At 44.7% G+C, this 13,996-nt stretch overlaps 1 protein-coding gene across 7 annotated transcripts in view; it reads right to left on the reverse strand.

The window, feature by feature from the left end:
- Positions 1–4,108: 4,108 nt before the first annotated feature.
- Positions 4,109–13,996, reverse strand: part of LOC112253532 (regulating synaptic membrane exocytosis protein 3-like) — a 65,695-nt gene continuing 55,807 nt past the window's right edge. For all 7 annotated transcript variants that reach the window (XM_042323574.1, XM_042323573.1, XM_042323575.1 and 4 more), the window contains 7 exons: positions 8,970–9,133; positions 8,514–8,725; positions 8,225–8,390; positions 7,984–8,096; positions 4,884–4,985; positions 4,543–4,682; positions 4,109–4,423 (listed from right to left, as the gene is read on the reverse strand). In XM_042323574.1, coding sequence (XP_042179508.1) covers positions 4,208–4,423; positions 4,543–4,682; positions 4,884–4,985; positions 7,984–8,096; positions 8,225–8,390; positions 8,514–8,725; positions 8,970–9,133 — 1,113 coding nt within the window. In that variant the 3' untranslated portion in view covers positions 4,109–4,207. The remainder of the gene's footprint in view (positions 4,424–4,542; positions 4,683–4,883; positions 4,986–7,983; positions 8,097–8,224; positions 8,391–8,513; positions 8,726–8,969; positions 9,134–13,996) is intronic.

Here is a 13,996-nt window from a genome sequence, read left to right on the forward strand (position 1 = left end):
ATATTGCACAAATCTGGCCTTTATGGAAGAGTGGCAAGAAGAAAGCCATTTCTTAAAGATATCCATAAAAAGTGTTGTTTAAAGTTTGCCACAAGCCACCTGGGAGACACACCAAACATGTGGAAGAAGGTGCTCTGGTCAGATGAAACCAAAATTGAACTTTTTGGCAACAATGCAAAACGTTATGTTTGGCGTAAAAGCAACACAGCTCATCACCCTGAACACACCATCCCCACTGTCAAACATGGTGGTGGCAGCATCATGGTTTGGGCCTGCTTTTCTTCAGCAGGGACAGGGAAGATGGTTAAAATTGATGGGAAGATGGATGGAGCCAAATACAGGACCATTCTGGAAGAAAACCTGATGGAGTCTGCAAAAGACCTGAGACTGGGACGGAGATTTGTCTTCCAACAAGACAATGATCCAAAACATAAAGCAAAATCTACAATGGAATGGTTCAAAAATAAACATATCCAGGTGTTAGAATGGCCAAGTCAAAGTCCAGACCTGAATCCAATCAAGAATCTGTGGAAAGAACTGAAAACTGCTGTTCACAAATGCTCTCCATCCAACCTCACTGAGCTCGAGCTGTTTTGCAAGGAGGAATGGGAAAAAATTTCAGTCTCTCGATGTGCAAAACTGATAGAGACATACCCCAAGCGACTTACAGCTGTAATCGCAGCAAAAGGTGGCGCTACAAAGTATTAACTTAAGGGGGCTGAATCATTTTGCACGCCCAATTTTTCAGTTTTTGATTTGTTAAAAAAGTTTGAAATATCCAATAAATGTCGTTCCACTTCATGATTGTGTCCCACTTGTTGTTGATTCTTCACAAAAAAATACAGTTTTATATCTTTATGTTTGAAGCCTGAAATGTGGCAAAAGGTCGCAAAGTTCAAGGGGGCCGAATACTTTCGCAAGGCACTGTATATACATGTGAGTAGAGTTATTAAAGTGACTTATGCATAGATAATAACAGAGAGTAGCAGCAGCGTAAAAGAGGGCGGTGGGGGGGCAATGCAAACAGTCTGGGTAGCCATTTGATAAGATGTTCAGTAGTCTTATGGCTTGGGGGTAGAAGCTGTTTAGAAGCCTCTTGGACCTAGACTTGGCGCTCCAGTACCGCTAGCTAGCAGGGAGAACAGTCTATGACTAGGGTGGCTGGAGTCTTTGATCATTTTTAGGGCCTTCCTCTGACACCGCCTGGTATAGAGGTCCTGGATGGCAGGAAGCATGGTCCTGGTGATGTACTGGGCCGTACGCACTACCCTCTGTAGTGCCTTGCGGTTGGAGGCAGAGCAGTTGCCATACCAGGCAGTGATGCAACCCGTCAGGATGCTCTCGATGTTGTAGCTGTAAAACATTTTGAGGATCTGAGGACCCATGCCAAATCTTTTTAGTCTCCTGAAGGGGAATAGGTTTTTTCATGCCCTCTTCACGACTGCCTTGGTGTGCTTGGACCATGTTAGTTTGTTGGTGATGTGGACGCCAAGGAACTTGAAGCTCTCAACCTGCTCCACTACAGCCCCATTGATGAAAATGGGGGCATGCTCCATCCTCCGTTTCCTGTAGTCCACAATCATCTCCTTTGTCTTGATCACATTGAGGGAGAGGTTGTTGTCGTTGCACCACACGGTCGTCTCTGACCTCCTCCCTATAGGCTGTCTCATGGTGTTGGAGTCGTGCCTGGCCATGCAGTCATGAGTGAACAGGGAGTACAGGAGGGGACTGAGCACGCACCCCTGAGGGGACATAGTGTTGAGGATCAGCATGGCGGATGTGTTGTTACCTACCCTTACCACCTGGGGGCGGCCCGTCAGGAAGTCCAGGATCCAGTTGCAGGGTGTTTAGTCCCAGGGTCACATACATTATCAATGTTATCCAGATACTAATGCAGTTATGACATGCATACATTATCTTGTTATGAAAGATAACAGTTGATAAATAATGATACCAAACAATGGCTTTAGTAGCACTTCATATGCTTCAAAGTGCTTGGCATTTTAAAGGGGGCCAATCCACATCAGCCCACCCTTGATGTGCAGCATCTCGTTGAGGGTTAAGGTTAGGATTAAGGTAAGGGAAAGTCATTAAAAAGTTGTTAAACCGCTTAATACGTTGGAGCCTAAATATGCTGACTTCTTTGTACAGCTCAGCAGCCATTTTGCGGTAGTTAAGTTCATCGTTTTCATCATCATATACCCTGTTTATCGCCACGGGTGAGTCAAAAAATCGGAGTCGATTTGCCCAACATTTTCTTCCACAGTCTTTTATTTGTAAATAATAAAAATGAACTCTTGAATATAAAACATACACATCAGTAGAGCCACATCTGTTATACAAACAAGAAATGTTGAAGTGAATACTTCTTTCCTAGATATGGTGTTTTGAGTGGAAACTCATGGACTGTAAACAATCAGTATCGTGGAGTAATACCGACAAAGGAAAGGGCAGTGGGCCGCACCGCAAGAGGTTCAACTGAAACGTCAGCTAACAAAACCTTTATGGGTTTTTCAATTCAGTCCAAACCATGATCAAATACGGGGATTAAAGTTTTGCGGTTAAAGAAACAAGGTGGCATGTGTTGCAAATAGTCATGTTGGTTTTGGCTGCTATGAGGAGAAACTGAAAGGTCTGCTGGCTCCCCCTTGTGGTTGGGCACCGCTCAGCGGCTCTCAAAGCACAAGGCAAGGGGCTCAGATCTGTTTCCATAGGACTAGGAATGTTTGGATCGTTTTGTGTGTGTAAATATCGTCCCCCTGACTCGTATTTACAACGTGTGTGTGTGTTTATAGGTGATAGTTGTATAGTCAGATACACTCATTTGATAATCATATATATCTATATCTTTTATCATTTATGTCATAATTATACTTCATTTACATGAATCTCTGTTTTTATACACACATTCTCTACCTAGCCCCACTGCCAAAGACTATAGTTAAAACACCTAGCTCCTCAGATAGTCAGTTTGCTCAGTACTACGATACCGCACTGTTCTCCAAAGGGTTCAAAAGGAACACAAGAAAAGAAAAAAGTATTTTGGAGACTTCCTAATATGGATATTCATACGCAGAGTGGGAGGTGTGGCCTGGGCGGAGCTTATTCCCCCGGTGTCCGCCCTTGGATGGCGGATGGCTTTTCTGTTTGTATTCATATTCAGTACGAGCAAACTGTACAAGTACATGCAACATACAAGCTGGCCTAAAGTATGTGGAACTAACACACATTTAGTCTAGTCTCTTTTTAAGTAATTCGTCTGGCTTTTGTTTTACAAAAAAATGTGCATGCAGCTTGGGCCGGGGTCCCGAGTCATGCTGCGCCCGCCACACTCGCCGGGGGTGACGAGACCTCTGCTGGTCTGCAGACCACCGTCACTCGAAACCAAATATGCACACAGGGAGTCTGCACCACATTCTCAATATTCTCAACTCTAGGCAAATAGAATATGGAATAAAATAGATCTAACCATAATTTGGCCCTTTTTTTCTCTTTCGCAACCATTTGTTGTCTGAAAAAGAATCAAGCTTTTGTGCTTGCTTTGATCTTAGAACAAGTATTGTCTTCACCTGTGCAGTCTCCCTCCCCTAACAGGTTGTGCAATCACGCCAATCCTCACAGATATAGCAATGCCATGATGACCTCAATGCTGAAACGCATTTGGATGGGCAGCTGTCGGCAGGGTATCTTCAACCTTTTCCCTTTGTCTCCTGCACACTCTTTATGGCCTCACAATAACCCATTCACTGATTGGCTACACCAAGCCTGGGCTGACATCCCTTGTGCCCCCTAACAGAGTGGGCTGCATGAGTCCCTTCAATCTCAGGAGCACAAGCCATAACACACTCAACGGAGGGAGAGGAGGAATGGAGAAAGAGGGGACAAAACAGGAGATGTCAGAGAGGAGGAGGATGGATACATTAAAAGGAGGGATGAGAAATAGAAGAGGTGAGACTCAGGAGCAAGGCCTAGCAGCCCAGAGAAAGGAGAGAAGACAGAAGGAGGGAGGCATGGGAAATGATTGTCTGACTTCAGCTAAACTTTGATTGGCTAGTTCTCGCTCTCCCTCTCTTTCTCTGTATATCTCTATCTGTCTGGCTTTGATTTGCTTAAGGTTTATCTTGGCCCTAGGGATGTGGTCATGCACTCTGGTCAGTTGTGGTCCATTGGTTGTTGTCCATTTGGGGTTGTGGTTGCGTTGTGGTCACTAAGAGCGCATACCAGCTGGTCCTGAGCTGTCCAGGGATGTCTGGGATGCCCGCCGCGTAAGCGAGGCTAAGGTAGGGTCCACCAATGAGGAAGGAGGAAACAATTTGTACCAGCCAATCACTGTGCTGGAGAGGTCCAGCTCCTCCAATAGGATCTGTGCAACTCCCATGAAGCATTTGTGATCCAGTCGCCCGTAGTCGCCCCAGACTATTACCTGTGGAGAGGGACAGAGATAAGGCCAAGGACCCACACCTTCAAGCACACACGTACGCATCACACACACACGCACACAGACACACACACACAAGCAGTACAAGTCCCCGGTGTTATTACCTGGAGGACTTTCCCCTGTGGGCTTTCCTCAAACAGCAGGGCCTGCTGGTAGAGGGGCTCCAGGGTTTTACGTGCAATCTTGGTTTTCTTTTTGGCTTTACAGGCTCCGTTATCCAGCAGGTAGGCCTTGACATAGGGTGCTGCAGAGACAGAGTGGTGTGGGGGAGAAAGGTGAGGGAATGGAGAACAGACACACTTATCTGGGATTTTGTGTGTGTGTGTGTGTGTGTGTGTGTGTGTGTGTGTGTGTGTGTGTGTGTGTGTGTGTGTGTGTGTGTGTGTGTGTGTGTGTGTGTGTGTGTGTGTGTGTGTGTGTGTTTGTGTGTGCTTGTGTGTGGTACCTGGGAGTGATTTGGACCCTGGTTTGGGGGTAAGGCCACGTGCTCTAATCACCTCCACCTCTAGCTGGCCTTTTTTGTCCATCATTCCGATCTGAACATCTCCTGTAAACCATACACGGTATATCATTAGTGGTGTGTACTCAAGGGAATCTAGGCTTCCCCAAAAATTGTACCCCAAAAATTAATTAAAAACACATAAAATAATGTCTTTCATCTTTCATCTCCTTGTGTTTCATGAGCCTTAATGTACTTTATCTCACCGGAGAAAGCATCCGAATGAGTGAAACAGCGCCCCTCTGTCTCTGTATGTGTAGCCCATCTATCTGATGTGGTCTGGTCAAAAAGAGTATGACATTGTTGCCAATCGTAGCATTGAATGTAAGGGAAGCCAAAGAGAATTTGGCCCCCCTTGATAAAAAATATCTGAAATAATAGCCAATCAGCGTTCAGATAAACTGAGTGAGCTCAATTGTGAAAGGTCCTTGCGCACCAAAAAAAAGTGTAAAGGGAAGCCAGTTTGGATTTGGCTTTACACAATTCACATCAAATTAAAAGAAGTACGTCATTTACACAATTTCTTTTATTTTTGCATCTCGTTGTGTCACTGTCCTCCAGTGGCTAGCTAGCGAAAATCGTTCCTTTCCTAACTAGTGATGGATAGAGATATGGATTTAGACTTGTGGTTTTATTGAATTCTCCCTCCATATTGGCCAATGATTATAACAGCGATACTAATCCAACCATTAGTTCATACCTTGTTGTGCCCTGGCCTGAGAGGATGGAAGTTTAATATGTAGCTAGATGTAGAAGGCTAACGTTAACTAGCTGGCCTGGCACATCATTGCCCATGAAAGTTAAGTTAGCGAGCAAGCATTTTAGCCAGGTAGCCCAGGACAACAACAACTAAAATTGTGTACTGTATGACAGAGTGCTGAAAGAGAGGAGGATGGCGTTTCTCTACAAGTAGTATGAGTCAACATGTTTTTTCTACTTACACACACACGCGTGTACACACAGACACACACACACACTAATCAGTACCATGGACAGCCACCTCATATTTAGCTCATGTTTATTGAACTAAATTGTTTTTGGTATCTTTTAGTTGTCACTGTATTAAACTAAGCATAGGTGATTTGATGATGTTGAAGTTGAAATGGTGCTGGAATAGTTGAGGCAGCTCCTGTTTCCTTTTCGGCGGTATCTCTCTGTGGTTCTAAATCAATAGTTGTTTAGCACTCCGAAAATGTCAGAAACATGAACTTGCTTGACCATGCTGTAGGTCTGTTTGTTACATGCAGAATGCTTTGTGGACTTCACCAGACAGATGTTGTTCTCCGGTTTTGTGATGAAACAAAGGTGTGGTTGAATTTATTCTGCCACTGTGTCTTCTTATTGTCTCCAACTTTAGGCCTCTATATCAAGGCATATGAACTAACAGGTTATAGAGCAAACAACGCAATTATCACAACACACTGTCATGACTGTCCTGATCAGGTCAGGTTACAGTTCACCACAACCCTACAGATTATCTCTCAACCCCAACAGAGGAGGAGAGATCTAGGGGCTGAAGATGTGGGGGTTTTATGACCCCTCACGCCCATGGTAAATCTTAGGCCACAGACAAATTCCTTTGTCCTGTTACTATGGAGAACCAGCTTCAGAACATTAAACATGAAATAAAGGGCCTTTGGAACAATGGTTTCCGTCAGCCACAATGGTGTTCATGACGATAGATGGAATATGAAAATGTATGTAATTTTTGTTTTGTTATAAAAGGTTAATAGATGCCGTTATTATGAAAACATTGTAACGTCAACAGTTTACCTAGTATATGTTTGATGTTTATACATTGTACGTTGTATGGAAAATGTCCAAATCAAAGAGAATGTTTTGGTAAAGATGAAATGTGAAGATAGTTGTTTAAAATTGTATTTGAGTCAAATCTAGACCTTGCCCATAACTTGGTACGCCCAGAGAATTGCCCTAAAGGCGGTTACGCCCACTTCTGACACGAGGGTATAAAACCTGTGAGTAAAGAATTTACAGATAAGACTAAGTGACCCAAGCTGCAGCCGAGGTCTAAAAAGTCAACGAACCCAAAACGCAACACAAGTTTGAAGACAAAGAAATCTTTTTCTACCCAAGCTACGGATGAGTAGCTGTGTCTAAGCGGGTGAATTCAAGTCAAACCACCTAGCCTCCACCTCCCATTGAATCGTGGTATCTACACTGTTTCATTCCTACGCTGTGAGCTCTGAGCTACAGAGCTGTCTATCCTCAGAAGAGCCCTTCCAGAACAAGGACGAGGGAATAGGCTCCTAAGCCAAAAGGACATTGTGAGGACGACCAGAGAAGTGTGCCGGAAAAGTGCGTCATTGAGCAGCCTGAACGGTCCCCTGAACGGTCTACGCGGAGAATCCACAGAGACCTTCCCCACGTAATTACATCATTATATTCTGACCCATAACAGCGGCAGTTTGGGGCAAGGCTAGAGTTAGAATAAGCATAGCTGACAAACTCACCCAACTGTATATTTCTCTTTTTCTCTCTCTTTTAAATCCCAATTTTGGGTAACACGCGCCATGGTGTGTTGGCCCGTTATACTAAGTTCTAATCAATAGCCTAGAATGTGTTTTTGTGTATGTGTATATTTTATCATCATTTTAGCTTTCTAGCAAATAAATACTCAACTAAGATTGGTGTGGTACGAACTCATTGGTGAGACCCGGGTCCGTGCAGATTCCCGGATTATGCAACGCTCAGAACGAGATTATAGAGGTAACTGATTAATTAGCGGCTGTTGTAAAATCGATATTCTGATATTCTTTGAGTTAATTTGGGAAATAGAAACTCAATAAAAACTTATTTTCCCATGGTGCCCCAGGTTAATGAGTTAATAATTGCTTGATTCAGTTAATCACGCAATTAGAAACTTTTAATCATTCGATGAGCAACAGTCGTCACATTAACTAATACAACGTCACAACAACACACTGTAGGGTAAGGTTGTAATATGGCTTTTTGTCCCTGGCTTGGCTTCCTTAGCGATTTTACCCACGCATCACTACTGTCCATCATATCCCTTTGTGCCACTCACCCATGGCGGGTGTGGCTAATGTTTGCCGGCCCACCAGTTGGGCGGGGCCAAGGCCATCCAGGAAGTCACTGAACTGACTGTCAACCCCCAGCCTCATCCCCGAGAAGATTAGACTGGAACACACATAAACACACTGAGGTTAGACTACTGAAGATCAGAATAACGTTAGACTGGACAAGCATTGAAGTGAGAATGACACTATCACTACAAACAAAGAGAGAGTGAGGCTAGAGATACTGACTTCCCCTCAGAGCTGTAGCTGTTCATGCTCCCGTCAGTGGAGTCTCTGCTGGCCTGGCGGTTCATGGCAGAGCGTGGGTACTCTACAGCCATGCCCACCTCTGTACTCCGCTGGATCTGAATTTTGTTCTTTTTTTTGCCCTTCTTTTTAGTATCCACCACCACTGCTTTTTATTACACACAACAAATACAACAACAATACATTCATATTACCAACTGGTTTTAATATGGGTGCTGAATACAGGGCTTGTGTATGGTGGAGTCTTGTTTGTATGGTCTGTCTGTGTTACCTTTCTGGGAGGTGAGCTGTGAGGTGCTGCAGCTGCGTCTGGAGGGCAGGCCTACAATGGCCACCACCCGTTGGCTGAGGCTGGAGCGCCGCTTCTTGCCCCCGCCCAATGCTGTATCTGATTGGCTGCCGTCCGTGTGCTCAATGCCATAGATCTCACCACTCACACTGGTGCTCTTCAACATGCTGCGGCCTGACGCACGCATCGCCTTGCTACACACACACACACACACACACACACACACACACACACACACACACACACACACACACACACACACACACACACACACACACACACACACACACACACACACACACACACACACACACACACACACACACACACACTTTGTAGTCTTTCCTGCAACACACAGGTGTGTGTGTGTGTGTGTGTGTGTGTGTGTGTGTGTGTGTGTGTGTGTGTGTGCGTGCGTGTGTGTGTGGTTCTTTTTACTTGAAGCGTCCCCGGGGTCTCTCTGACTGGATGGATATGTAGCTGGTACTACTGATGCGGGAGGCACTGCTGGTGCGAGAGATGGCTGACACGTCGCTGACATCACTTTCTGAAGACTTGCGGGATACGTTCTCACAGCTGGTTCTCCTCTGGTCCTTATACAGCTAGAGAGAGAGGATTAGAGAGGGACAGGATGAGAAGAAATATTCACATGTATTTCATGCCAATAAAGTTGACTGAATTTAATTATTTTTAATTGAGAGGGGGGATAGAGGAGTGAGGGGTGAGAGAGAGGCAAGATGAATATGGAGAGATGGTCATAAATATGGGGAGTGAGAGAGAGGGACAGAGAGATGGAGAGAGGTCAGATGAGCTCCTGCAGTTTTCAGCATGTTCTTAACAAAATGTAGATTTAGAGTTAGATAAACTTGGATTTTTTGGTCAGGAACATATACAGGATGTTACCCTCTACAACATAACCTTCACTCCAAATCAGAACTCAAAACCTACAACCTGATTTTGGACAGAATTACGGAATCACCTGGAAGGCTTACAACTACCAAAGATTATTATTCCAACGCTATACAGCAAATGCTCTGGAAAACAACAAAAACCTGAAAACACCATCCAACCTGGAACTGAGTGAATAATGTTTAGTATGAAGCTATATTTTATTTCCATAAGCCAAGAAGAAAATACATTACATTACTTTAAAAGGACTGAATGATAATTTAAGGCTGCCAAGCTGGATACAACTTCAATTAGCACTGAAGTGTCAAGTCAGAGGTGTCAAAGCCCTTTAGCCCAACAATGGCAGGAGAGTTGAACAGTCTACTCCAACCAAATGGAGAGGCCTTAGAAGCTTCCTCCCGCTGTTCAGAGGTAATTAAAATACAGTACCCTGTGTATGTAAAGAATGATAAGGCAAGAAAAGATCACAAAATTATGCTCTTTATGGAAAATCAAGAGACTTTTTGCTGACTATTATAAAAATGGGAACATCAGCAACCTCATCTTCCACACAAACCATCCCCTGGCATGGCACAGTGCCACTTTAGCACACTACCCCTCTGTTAACAGGGGGGGTGTTAACGAGGGGTGGAAACTCAGGATACTAGACAACGAGGACTCTGAGTCAGCTAATATACGTTTATCCCTATAAGTCTGGAACAGTTTGGTACAGGGCAACCTCAAACAGTTTCAGCTGGACTTTCAACTAATCAAAGAATTAGCCCAGCAGGAGAAGCTCTCCCTTGAGAAAGATACCCCCACCCCGAACGGGTCAGACCAGACCTCTTCTTTATATAACCCCACAGACGAGCAACCCCAAGTGGAAAGTCAACCTCCCAGCACAGAGTACTACCCCCTCATTGAAATGAAGGATACATTTACCCAGCTGGAGGTAAGGCAGGTGGAGCTGGAACAGCAGGTGATTACACTTCAGTCAGCACAGACCCAGACAACAGTCCAGCACAACAACACCCCCTTAACCAGACCCGGAGAGCTGGAGGTGGAGAGAGACATATCTGCACTCTGAACTGTGGTGAGACAACTTCAACAGGAGAAAGAGCAGGAGCAGAAGAAGAACAGAGCACTAGAGGTGAGGATCAGACTGCTGGAAGAGAGGGTGAGGGGGATGGCATTTGACAGAGAACAACCCACTAGAGAGGTGGCAAACCAGGCAGAGAAGCCAGCAGAACAGCCCACCTCAGCTCCCAACAAAAGTCTCGACACCAGAGCAGAATAGTCCACACCAGACCCTGACCATAGCATCGACATCACAGCAGAACAGACAAATGAAGAACCCCAAGCCCAGGGTATCTCACCCCCTCTGAGCACCCCCCCTGTCAGCCACCCTGATAGCCCTCCTGCCAACCCCCCCACACACACTGAGGACATAACCAAGACACAGATTGTACTCCTTATGGACTCAAATGGGAAATACATACAAGAAGAAACACCCCAAACACCGTGTCTAAACTCTGGTGTCCAAACACCCAGCGCACCCTAGACCTTCTGTCTGAGGACCAACTAGGGTCACCCAGCCACATAATAATACACACAGGCACAAATGACCTGAGAACACAGCAGGAAAGTGTGGCCACAGCACTCAAGGGAGTGATAGAAGCTTCTTCTTCTACTGCTACCATACAGCGGGTAAACACAAGTATTTCCTGTGACTGTGCCCCAAAACCAAATGTTTCCTGGCCCACCACTCCAACCTGGACTTGAACAGCCTCTATGACCAGGTCCACCTATACAAGGCAGCAGTGCCCACCTTCGCCGGACTCTAAAGGACATCGCTGTCAAACTCAGCCAGCTGCCAACACTTCACACAGGAGCAACAGATCAATAGACACCCCGCTCAGACCAGCGAGACACTCTCCCAGACCTGTGGGACAACCCACCCCCACCCCAACCAATCAACACCCCACATAAATCAACCATGCCCACACCCCATTTAGGTCCCCTCAGATCAGACCTATGTCCCTCCTGCCCACCCCATGTACACCACCCCCGCAAGGAGGGCCTTAACATGGAAGTCACGCATACGCCCAGGCCGTGAGCAGGCAAACAGGCCCAACCCCCACTCTTACACTAGCCCCAGCCAATGGCATGTACCAGATGCTCAGTAGGCTCTGCTCACACTTACTGGCCTGAGGCCAAACCACATGATCAACATGTGGAACACAAAGCCTTCACTATCACATCCTGGAATATCCCAGGCCTGAGGTCATCTGCCTTTGGCCTTAAGAGCAGGAACCTGGACTTCATCAATCTGTCGTTTTGCCCCTGAACAGGCAGTTAACCCACTGTTCCTAGGCCGTCATTAAAAATAAGAATTTGTTCTTAACTGACTTGCCTAGTAAAATAAAGGTAAAATAAAAAATTTAAAAAATAAATAAATCGGAAATACAGACATTGTCATCCGACAAGAAACCTGGTATAGAGGAGACGGACCCACTGGTTGCCCTCTAGGTTACAGAGAGCTGGTAGTCCCATCCACCAAACTACCAGGTGGGTGGTATAGAGGAGATGGACCCACTGGTTGCCCTCTAGATTACAGAGAGCTGGTAGTCCCATCCACCAAACTACCAGGTGGGTGGTATATAGGAGACGGACCCACTGGTTGCCCTCTAGGTTACAGAGAGCTGGTAGTCCCATCCACCAAACTACCAGGTGGGTGGTATAGAGGAGACGGACCCACTGGTTGCCCTCTAGGTTACAGAGAGCTGATAGTCCCATCCACCAAACTACCAGGTGTGAAAGAGGGAAGGGACTCAAGGGGGAAAGCTAATTTGGTATAGAGCAGACCTAACTCACTCCATTAAATTAATCAAAACAGGAACATTTTACATTTGGCTAGAAATTCAAAAGGAAATCATCTTAACAGAGAAAAATGTCCTGTGTGCTACCTATACCCCCCCAATAGAATCCCCTTAGGGGGAAATCAATCATTTCCAGGCCAAGGGACATGTACTAGTCTGTGGTGACCTAAATGCTAGAACCGGACAAGAACCTGACACCCTCAGCACACAGGGGGACAAACAGGGGGACTACCTGGAGGTGACAGCACCCCCCCCCATATGCCTCCCTAGGCACAACTATGATAACATAACCAACAAAAACAGGTCACAACTACTGAAGCTCTGTCGCATGCTGGGTATGTACATAGTCAATGGTTGGCTTTGAGGGGACTCCTATGGTAGGTACACCTATAGCTCATCTCTTGGCAGTATTACTGTAGACTACTTTATCACTGGCCTCAACCCAGAGTCTCTCAGAGCGTTCACAGGCAGTCCACTGACAACCCTATCAGACCACAGCAAAATCATAGTCTGCTTGAACAGAGCAATACTCAATCATAAGGCATCAAAGCCAAAGGAACTGAGTAACATTAAGAAATACTATAGTTGGAAGGAAAGTAGTGTGGAAACTTACCAAAAAACAATTAGGCAACAACAAATTCAATCCCTTTTAGACAACTTCCTGGATAAAACATTCCAGAGTAATAGTGAAGGTGTAAACTTGGCAGTAGAACACCTTAACAGTATATTTGACCTCTCCGCTTCCCTATCAAATCTAAAAATCTCAAATAGAAAACCGAAGAAAATTAATTACAATGACAAATGGTTAGAGGAAGAAGGCAAAAATCTAAGAAAGAAATTGAGAAACCTGTCCAACCAAAAACATAGAGACCGGAAAACCTGAGTATAAGCTTTCACTATGGTGAATCACTAAAACAATACAGAAATACACCATGGAAAAAGAAGGAACAGAACGTCAGAAATCAGCTCAATGTAGTTGAAGAATCCATAGGCTGTAACCACATCTGGAAAAATTGGAAAACACTAAACAAACAACATAAAGAATTATCTATCCAAAATGGAGATGTATGGGTAAACCACTTCGCCAATCTTTTTGGCTCTATAACAAAGAACAAACAGCAAAAACATATACATGATCAAATATAAATCTTAGAATCAACTATTAAAGACTACCAGAACCCACTGGATTCTCAAATTACCTTGAATGAACTACAGGACAAAATAAAAACCCTCCAACCCAAAAAGGCCTGTGGTGTTGATGGTATCCTCAATGAAATGATAAAATATACAGACAACAAATTCCAATTGGCTATACTAAAACTCTTTAACATCATCCTCAGCTCTGGCATCTTCCCCAATATTTGGAACCAAGGACTGATCACTCCAATCCACAAAAGTGGAGAAAAATTTGACCCCAATAACTACCGTGGGATATGCGTCAACAGCAACCTTGGGAAAATCCTCTACATTATCATTAACAGCAGACTCGTATATTTCCTCAGTGAAAACAATATACTGAGCAAATGTCAAATTGGCTTTTTACCAAATTATCATACGACAGACCACATATTCACCCTGCACACCCTAACAAATCAAAACAAAGGCAAAGAATTTCATGCTTTGTTGATTTTTAAAAAATGCTTTGACTCATTTTGGCATGTGGGTCTGCTATACAAATTGATGGAAAGTGGTGTTTGG

The sequence above is a fragment of the Oncorhynchus tshawytscha genome, linkage group LG06 (genome assembly GCF_018296145.1).
Source record: "Oncorhynchus tshawytscha isolate Ot180627B linkage group LG06, Otsh_v2.0, whole genome shotgun sequence".
Lineage (NCBI taxonomy): Eukaryota > Metazoa > Chordata > Actinopteri > Salmoniformes > Salmonidae > Oncorhynchus > Oncorhynchus tshawytscha.